This window comes from Trachurus japonicus, chromosome 21 (genome assembly GCF_045865225.1).
Source record: "Trachurus japonicus isolate A0001 chromosome 21, Traja_1.0".
NCBI lineage: Eukaryota > Metazoa > Chordata > Actinopteri > Carangiformes > Carangidae > Trachurus > Trachurus japonicus.
In genome coordinates this window covers 12,329,871-12,339,924 of record NC_140927.1, presented here as the reverse complement: position 1 = coordinate 12,339,924, position 10,054 = coordinate 12,329,871, and the positions used below count along the sequence as shown (strand labels likewise).

Here is a 10,054-nt window from a genome sequence, read left to right as displayed (position 1 = left end):
ATGAGACACATGAGCCTTTGGTAACAATTAGACTGCTTTTCATTGTTAGAAACTACATAGTTCAAGGGATGAGGGTTTTATATTCCCAGCAGCTGTATTTTTACTCTAACACAGACAGGACAGACTACTTCAGTCAGATTTCAGTGGGTTACTTCCAGGCCGAGAGTGGAGGGTGAAGTTCTGGGCAGGATTGCATCAGGAGGCGGTGGATGGTTTCCTGTGCGCAGACAAGGGGGGTGGGGAGCCCGGCTGAAAACTGGGAGGAGAGAAGGAGGAGGAGAGGGGGGGGGGGGGGATTTGGGAATATTCTTTGTCCCTGCCCCGCAGTCTTAACACACTCGGCTGGAGAAGGACGCAGGCTCCTGGTAGGAGAGCAGACCACTGGATGGCTTGATATTAGAGCCTAGAGGGGGGGCTTCGTTTATTATCCAAGAGAAAACGAAGAAGGAGAAGCTGTGGGAATAAAGAGCAGCCAGACAACAGAGGAGACCAGCAGCACAACTGAAGGTAAACCGAGCCGCAGACGTCCTAGCTCCTGCTAACAATAGAGCTCAGCTCAAGTTTTCTCTGGAACTTTCCTCCCGTTTTTTGTTTTCTCCTTGTCTCGTGTTAATTCGCGTTAATAATAATAATCCGTATTGACCGGAGCAGGGTCGGTGACGGTGTCGCGTCTGGGTTGTATTGTTTAAGCGCCAAGTAGGAGTTTAGGCGCACAGGGCTGGCAGGAGACGGTGCTAATTAAAGCTCCATATTAACCACACTGTGGGGAATTAATTGTATTTTGGGGCACGGTGTGATAGTGTGTTATCGAGAGCATCACGTGCTGTAAATAGTGTGCTGTTTTTAGCACTAATATAGATAAATTGAAGGGAAATCCAGGATGTGGAGAATAGACAGTGTAGAGCCAGGGATAACGCGCAGGGATCGTGCCTTGTTTTTCCCCCCTCACAGTCGCCCCCCTACCCCTCGCCTGTGAAACCACCACGTTATAGAGGATATCTGATCAATATCTTTTAAAGTTGTATGACCGACTTACTGCCTCCAAATAACATAGTGAAGCTGTGTCCACCAATTGGTTCCGTTAAGGGGGGTGGGATATAATAGTGGGAACATGTGGAGCACTGTAGGGACGGCGGCCACAGCCACGAGGAGCTTTTTCTCTGCGCCCCCTGCTCATTGGACCCGTTTGAAATGTAAAAGTATTTAATGATATAGCTGGACTTAAACAGAGCAGGGCCCACATGCCCTTCACCTTCTGTTTTTGTGTATTTAGTTTGTGCTGCTGATCAGACAGAGTCCCTGTGTACACGTTGCTGTGGAGGGAGAGAAGGAGAGGGCGGATGGTTTTCTCCCCCTCTAACCCCCCTACTTTTCACCAGCTCTCCTCCACTGAACCTCACTCCTCAGCCTGACTCTGTGTGCTGCTGCTGCTGCTTCTTATTTTCCTCCCTGAGCCCTGGGCCTCTCAGGTCCAGCTGTGGGATAGAGGAGGAGATATAACCACGTCTTCAAGTCCCAGATGTGAGGGCCACAAAAGCCTCAGTGTTGTGCAGGGCTGGGTCACTGGGCTGCTCCTTATTGGAAAGCAGGATGTTTTCTTTGAAGTGTCATGGAGAGAATGAGGCTGCCTCAGAGCTCAGGACCTGACTATGGCCCACACTGGAGGATGTAGGTGATTACAGGGTCAACAATCGGATGTTATGGGATGGTGACACATAGAACTGATAAGACAGAAAATGGTCAGATTGTTTTTCTTATCCTATTGGACAGGAACCGCTTCAAAGTTTGTTTGGTAGACTGATGAAGAAGCCAGGGTGAGGTCAGCTTGTTGCAAATCTTTTGGTACTAGTACATATGTAGGAACTTCAAAATGTGATAAAGAAAAGTAGAATGGTTGAGGGTTCATGGTAATGAAGTTCTTGTTTGGAAAATAAGTCTATACACCATCGTTTTTAAATTAAATATACCTATTTGTAGTCGCCTCAGAAATGTAGTATTGGTTTGACTATATTAGTTTTTTAGTATTTCATGTAATGGTCAAAATCTGTTTTATCTATTTCCATTGAGGGTTTCCACACATTTATTCACTTTGTGACAACAAGAGGTGTTCGGGGGATAAAGGTTCTAACAAGCACAGACAAGGTCACAGCATCTTTGCTCCATATTGTGTTGACTGAAAGAGAGGTGTCATCATCCAACCATCACAACCTGCCCTATCATTTGAAAAACAGCTTCTTGTCTGATGTGGACACCCAAAACAAAAACACAGTGCGCACACAGACACACACCCACTAAAGCTGCTGCTAATTTGAAAGGGCAGTAGAAAAATGTCATTGTGTGAACTGACACTGTGATGTTGGGAACAGTGCAGCCTCCCTGTGACAGCCCCTGTTTAAACAGACTTTTGTTTGTATGGTCTTTAAGAACAAAGTAGGTTGCTTCCAGTTGCTGCTAATGCGACTGAACAGGTCCATCCATGTCAGTCTGACAACACATGACCACCAAGATGAGAAAAAAACACGACTGTTTTTCTCAGTTATATGTGAGTGTCTGATTTGCTGTCTTGTGTCGTGTGTGTGTTTTTTTAAAATGTTATCACTATCGCACACTCAGACTGTGCGCCGCAGTGGTTTTCCTCTGACATTGATATCAGCTCTGACTCATTATCTCAAAATTACAGCACAGTTTAGTGAACAGAAAAAAAAACACTGTAGCCTAGGTGACTGATATAAACGAGAGCTGTGTTGGCAGAATGTAGCTGATGACGGAAATCTTCGTGATGTCACGTAAACTTTGATTTCCCATCTGTAATTGGGTTGGTGCTAAATGTTCCTCCATTTGCATTTTCATCCTAAAAGCGCATCCCACAGCTGATGTGGAAATGTGTTGTTATTTCAGGGTTAGATGTTTTAGTGCAGGATATAGCTGCATGAATGCAGCTTTGCAGAAACCACACACCGAGCAGTGAATGCACAAACAACTGTGATGGAGACTTATGTGGATGCAGAAATGAACACAACTGCATACCAACGCTAGTGGTGAAGGATCGCAGAGCCCGTCTTATCGTCTCGTGCCCTCCCACTGTGTGTTTCTTTCTCTACACATGGAAAACCAGATTACTGGCAGACTCACTCCACCACAGATTACAAATCAATAATCTTTTCAAAGAGTCTCAGAGCAGCCGCTGAGTCATGCAGTGAGCCTTCCTAAAAAAATTATTCACAAGATTGTTGCCATACCTGGGTTACAGTCACACAATAGAGACTTTATCCTTACCTTTTATGCTGAGTAAAAGTTTCCTTCTAATATCACATGCACACAGTACTCCCATTCATACCTGTCGGGAACAGCCCGTTATCTTCACCTTTAGTCCATTGTAAATGAATTTATTTATTTTTGCCACACTGCCATGACGGTGTGCGCATAGTTAGAAGCAGAAGTGTAGTTCCCTGTGGAGGCAACTTTCATCTTAACATTGGAAAGCAACTTAACTACATGTCTCTTTCAACCTGTCCCACTTCAAAATGTGTTTTAAAGTCCTGCACTTCTCTGTACAGAGCCTGAAGGGCAGCTTATACTGATAAATAACAAGTGCCACATGTGGTGTTTGTGCAACCATGTAAGTTAAGTGTGTAAACCTTAAGGAATGTTTCTGTTCCTTTACCAGGGAACCGGTGCAACAGTTAAATTACAGTAATTTCAAAGCTTTGTGTTGTTTGTTGTTTTTTTAAAAAAAAAGTTTTTACAAGATTAAACCTAATGTTTGTTCAGGTTTTTGGATCTGTGAGTCAAGGTAGGGTTAAGTTAAAGGACGGATATCTAACCTTGTTGTAATCTTTGATAAGGCGCTGCTGCCCTACTTGGATTTCCTTTTCTCAGTTAACTCTGTATTTGGCTTCAGCTCTGTCTTAGAAAAGGGTTGCATGGAAAAGACAGTTACACCATCACTCAACAGATTCCTTGATTTATGATTGTTTTTCACTCTAACCTACTTATGATTGTGTTTAACCCTGACGAGCAATAAAAAACTTGAAAGCACTTGAAGTTTGTGCTCCAAGGCATCTTTTGCTGCCAATTCAAGACATACAAATACTGTAATAGGTGTGAAGGTGAGGAACAAAGCGGCAGACTGAGTCTTTTCTGAGTTTCAGTAAACACTGCTGTTCAGCTACATGGCACAGTGTGGTAGTAGAGTTAATGGTAGTGGATAATTACTTAGCAGAAGTTATGAGCTTGGTCTCAGATGGTGTGAAACCACAACAGCTCTTGAATACCTTTTGGTGTTTTACCAGTTAGCTCTTGACTTTGTCTTTGCAGCACTTTGCAGTTACTAAACCATGACATCAGAATGCGTCTCACACCTCTCCACTGTTTGTGAAAGGTTGTGGTATTTTCTGAACATTATGTGCTGAACATTGAAAGAGAGTTTAGTTAAATAAGTTGTTTTTCTGTCTCCTATTTCATTTTTTCTTTCAGTTTAACTATGTCTCATACACACACGTACACCTTCTTCACTGTCCCAGTTTAACATGTTTTCATTCCAGTCTTCACAAGTGTGAGGCTGCGGTTTGGTTGATTTGGTTGATAGCATCTACTGAGATCTTCTCACAATCTTCCCCCTATCACTTCCTTGTCATGGCTGGTGTGAGTTAGCTCTGGGTACCAATGACACAACAGCTCCACCTGGTGGCTCTTATGTCTAATAACAAAAAGACTACCTGATGCACCAAAATGAGTAATACACTGCAAAAACTCAAAATCTTTCCGAGAATGTTTGTCTTCTTTCTTGTCAAAATGTCTCATTTCTAGTCCAAATTAATCTCTTTCCATGTAAAATAAGACTCATCACCTAACAACAATTTACTTGTTTTTAGATCATTATCACTTGTTTCAAACTAATTTTCACTTGAAATATGTAGAAAAATCTGCCAGTAAAAGCAAATTTTTGTCCTTGTAATTAGAAAGAAAAACTTGCTCCACTATCAGATTTTTCTACTTATTTCAAGTGAAAATATGCTTGAAAGAAGTAAAAAGTGTCTAAAAATAAGCTACTTTTTAATGTGATGAGTCTTATTTTAAGTATAATGAGATTTGTTTTGACTAGAAATAAGACAAATATTCTTGGTAAGATATTTGAGTTTTTGCAGTGTAATTATGAGTAATAAAAGTGATAGCTTAATAAGATGCCTGTGGCTTGATAATATATTGTACCTGTATAATTTGCAGTCCTTTCTTTTGTTTGTGCATGTTAACATGTTAACTGCGTGTTCTAGATGAAAGGTTTTGTTGTTTCATTGCTGGCTAAATATTACTTTTCATGTGCTTTCAGTTAAGACATTAAAAGTGATGTATTAACACAATGTGCGTCTCTTTCTGCACAGGTTTGAGAGGTTCCCTCCTGTTCCAGAGGCAAAATGAGCTGGAGCTTCCTCACACGTCTGTTGGATGAGATTTCCAATCACTCCACCTTCGTAGGCAAAATCTGGCTCACTCTCCTCATCGTCTTCCGCATCGTGCTGACAGCGGTCGGGGGCGAGTCGATCTACTATGATGAACAGAGTAAATTTGTGTGTAACACACAACAGCCTGGTTGCGAGAATGTGTGTTACGACGCGTTCGCGCCGCTGTCGCACATTCGCTTCTGGGTCTTCCAGGTGATTATGATCACCACCCCTACCATCATGTACCTTGGCTTCGCTATGCATAAGATAGCCCGCATGGAGGATGATGACTACCGGCCCCGGGGCAGGAAGAGGATGCCGATAGTGAGTCGTGGGGCCAACCGGGACTACGAGGAGGCGGAGGATAATGGGGAGGAAGACCCCATGATCCTGGAGGAGATTGAGCCGGAAAAGGAGAAGGAAGTCGTAGAAAAGCCCTCCAAAAAACACGACGGACGGCGCCGCATCAAGAGAGACGGCCTCATGAAAGTCTACGTGTTTCAGCTGCTATCGCGTGCCATCTTCGAGGTCTCGTTCCTGTTTGGACAGTACATCCTGTACGGGCTGGAGGTGGCGCCGTCATACGTTTGCACACGCTCCCCCTGCCCGCACACAGTGGATTGCTTCGTGTCCCGCCCTACGGAGAAAACCATCTTCCTGCTCATCATGTATGCCGTCAGCGCCCTGTGCCTGCTCTTCACCATGTTGGAGATCCTCCACCTCGGCATCAGCGGCATTCGCGACTGCTTCTGCATGCCCCGGCCTCGGCCTCCCACCCCCCGTCACTCGGCTCTGGCCAGCCAGAGATCCTCCATCTCCCGCCAACCCTCCGCACCTCCAGGCTACCACACGGCTCTGAAGAAGGACCCGACAGGAAAAATGGGCTTCAGGGACAACCTGGGAGACTCGGGCCGAGAGTCGTTCGGGGACGAGGCTTCGTCGCGGGAGCTGGAGAGGCTGCGTAGGCACCTAAAGCTGGCCCAGCAGCATCTGGATCTGGCCTACCAGAATGAGGAGAACAGCCCGTCACGCAGTAGCAGCCCGGAGTCCAACGGCACCGCAGTCGAGCAGAACAGATTAAACTTTGCCCAGGAGAAGCAGAGCAGCACATGTGAGAAAGGTGAGGCCTCATAGGTTTATTACATAACACATCTTACTTATATTATGTGGCTGTGATGGATGGATGACAAACAACACTGACACCACCTTTGTGTTCACAGGTCTCCGTGCATAGGTTGTCATCAGCCGATAAGTTCGCATCAGGAGCAGTGTATGCACAGAAGGGAATCAAAAAAGGAGAGTGTGTGTGTGTGTGTGTGTGTGTGTGTGTGTGTGTGTGTGTGTGAGTGTGGCACCATGAAATTGCTTGAGGTGGATGAAGTCAGCCCAAGCCTTCTAGTGTTACGGCCGGCTGTGGCCGAGTATCAAGTGGAACGAGGAGGAGAGTGGTCGTCTCATCCCAGCAATTCTTGAGACACCGGCCTGTCTGAAGATCCAAAGTGCTTACAAACGACCGTTGTTAAGGTTAAACTCGTACTTCTCCCTCAGGGCAGCTATTCTTTTTTTATTATTTTTTTATTATGAGACTTGGAGCTTAGTTTGTTCTCTTATGGAAGTTCACAGTGAGTGCATCTCAATTTGCCTTAGACCTAAACTGGAACTCCACATTGTGGCATTTTGTCAAGGTAAGGCCAAGCCAACTGTTGTGCAAAAAAAAAAAGAAAGAAAGAAAACATGCATAAACTGTAAGAGCTGAAACTTTGTGAGGAAGTGAATCAGTGAGTGAGTGCTAGCAGATGCAAACAAAAGGCCATTGGACAAGGCACCACTCATAAAAGAAAGGTACTGGATTTATTGTCATGCTGATGAAGACTTTTTTCTACAAGGTGTTTTCATACAAAGAATATTTCAAGTGTGTCATATTTTTTTCCACAATGTTGGCACTGGACCAGTCAACATTCCCCCAAGTCTGAGGCCCAGTATAGTAACTGGAACACACTTGGGGTGCCTTTGTCCAAAGGAGTAAACAAACCTGGGTAATGCTTGAAAACCATGTAACTCTTGATATTGTCTTGTATTGTTTTAAACTTGTATTTGATACTGTTCTTTATTTTTGTATTAGTTTAGAGTACCGTGTTTTTGAAAAGAGGCTCTTGTCACTGTGGCTGACAATTTTTCTTTAAATGATTATTTTCAAAGTATGACATTCACGGCTGTCTTAGCTTCCTGAAGCCTGATTCCCTCCCTTGGATCAGTGCATTGTGAAAATTGTTCGGTACAAACTCATTTCAGCTGCAACTTTTTTTTTTTTATACGCAAAGACAGTTTTAATACTCAAGAAACGCAGCTTATTCAAATGGGTACACGTCGTCTCTGACCAACTGATGTTTGTGTTTTTTGTTCCCACTATGGACCCAAATTTAAATTGGTTGGTTAAATAAGGAATAATACTGTAATGTCATGTCAATGTTCAGTGTCTGAAAGTGCTGATTTTTGGATTAGTGTTATGACTGTTCCAGAGTCTCAATAAGGGTTGTAAGTGATTTAATCATTTCAATGTGAATTCAATGGCTTGAATGCGCTCTATTAAGATGCCATCTTTTGTATTCTGAATCATACCCACAGTGCCATCAGTGCCAATTCAAATATTGTCATCTCAAGTTATTTTTGAGCAATGCTTTTTGTACTTTTTATACTTTTTGTATTGATAGTACTTTGTGGTTAGTTTTTAAAATAAATTTTTTTCAACAAATAGCTCTTTTCAATCTCGTTTTTTTGTATTTGCTTGAAAATGGTCCAGGTCTGATATATGCATTTTCTTTTCAGGCGAAGCCCCTTCACTCTTAAGCTTTAACTCATTGTATTACCTTATTAACCTGCACCATTTCTTAAAGGGATAGTTTAACATTTTGGCAAAGTCACCTATTGCCATAATCCCTATAGTCATGGGGTTAGGTTCTTTACCTTTAATTATCAGTGCATGTTGTTTGAGACGTGAGCTGCTTTTGAAATCACTCCGTCCAGCAGCCATGTCTGGAATGTAGTCCAGCTATGCGTTTGCCTTGAAAATAACTCGTCTCGTAATGTTACATTGTTATTTCGGTGAAAGTGCAGGTCACAACTTCTCCACAAGAGCGTTTTTGGAGTAGTTGGATTGCTTGCATCTCTGCCCCGTAGATCTCAAAACAACATGCACTGATAATTAAAGGTAATGAACCTACCCTTAAGTCTATAGGGATTATGGTAGTGCCTACTGCCATTTTTGCCAAAAATTTGAATTTGCCAAAATGTTGAACTGTCCCTTTTAAAGGTTGTGTAAACTTCTGAAGTAGCCAGATTTATAGTGTTTCAGTTGAACAGGTGTTTTAAATCATTTAGCAGCTACTGTCACTGGCACATGTTAGGACTTCAGGTTGTAGGGAGAGGATGCACACGTGAAGGCTCCCATTTCCCTTCTTGTTTAAACAATCTTTTTCTAAGAATTTCATCATAATCATTGTTGCTTGATTTAATTTAGCCCATTCCTTACCCCATTCTAGAAACACCAAATCAGCTAACGGGGGACAAGCTCCGGCTACACCTGCTGTGGGAAAGCTATAGCATCCTTTGCCGCTAACAACCCTCCAACAACCGCATAAACTTTTAAAACTCCCAAAGAACCTGTTGCAGCCGCGTTGTTTGTGGTGGATGTCTCTTTTGCCACTAAAACCACTACAAGCTTCACTGAACTCTTTACAGACAACAATGGACCCTTTCCAGAGCCGTCTTTCCTCTGTGGAAGTGATTTGAACGGTTAATGGCATGGGAGTCCACCGATGGGCGATGGGCCCCAATGTTTTTCCTGCACCACCTGATCTGGAGAGAGCCCACCGGACCCCAACTTCCTGATCCGGCCAAAGATCATCCAACCCGTAAGTGTGGTTCTCCAGATTCCAACAGAAGAAGCTGCGCTGGGCTGGGCCAGGGATTATAAGCTTCAATACCAAAGTAAGCTACACTAGTTAAAAGAGGGCTGCGTTCAATGGCGTAAAACAAGCACAGGTTTAATAAAACTCACGATCTGTACAGAGAGCATCCTGGTTGTGTCATATGCAGATGTCAGACAAACTTTGCATGTGTTCCTGCAGTTACAGGACGTGCTATAGTTGGGTGATGATAGCAACCCTATTTCTGGCATCAGGCAGCTACCGTGCTGTTTGCTCATACGATCATTTGTGTTGATGATTTTAGAAGGTCTATACATTCTCCTGAAATGATTTCAACTCAGCAACAGGATTAATGCCAGACCATGAATGCAATTTAAATTTCATCCTCTCAGGACGACACAGCTGTATGGTTTAAAGGGCAATGTGTTGTAATGGAGTTACAATCCCAAATATGTGACTGACATGAACAATTTCAACACCCTGACAACAAACTGATGAGTAACAGAAACTATTGTACAACACAAATTATCTTGCTTTTGCGAGTCACTCCAGTATCCTATGTATGGTGCAATATCTCTTGTTTCACAATGTTGAGTGCAGACTTTCATCAAGGCAGTGTGTCTAAGAACACAACAACAAGAGATAAACAATTTTTTTTGTAATAAAAAAAAAAAACTATCTGGATTG

The 10,054-nt window shown here is 43.1% G+C and overlaps 1 protein-coding gene across 2 annotated transcripts; it reads left to right on the top strand.

Annotated features, from left to right (window-relative positions):
- The first annotated feature begins 325 nt into the window (after nucleotides 1–325).
- On the top strand, nucleotides 326–8,186 carry gjc4b (gap junction protein gamma 4b). 2 transcript variants are annotated; one of them, XM_085764305.1, is made up of 3 exons: nucleotides 326–507; nucleotides 5,382–6,561; nucleotides 6,662–8,186. In XM_085764305.1, exons 2-3 carry the CDS (start codon nucleotides 5,415–5,417, stop codon nucleotides 6,673–6,675), a joined length of 1,161 nt encoding a protein of 386 aa, XP_085620431.1. In that variant the 5' UTR covers nucleotides 326–507; nucleotides 5,382–5,414; the 3' UTR covers nucleotides 6,676–8,186. The 2 variants fall into 2 exon arrangements, with proteins under 2 accessions (XP_085620431.1, XP_085620432.1); XM_085764306.1 differs by lacking the exon at nucleotides 6,662–8,186 and having other exon boundaries at nucleotides 5,382–6,575.
- The last annotated feature ends 1,868 nt before the right edge of the window (nucleotides 8,187–10,054 follow it).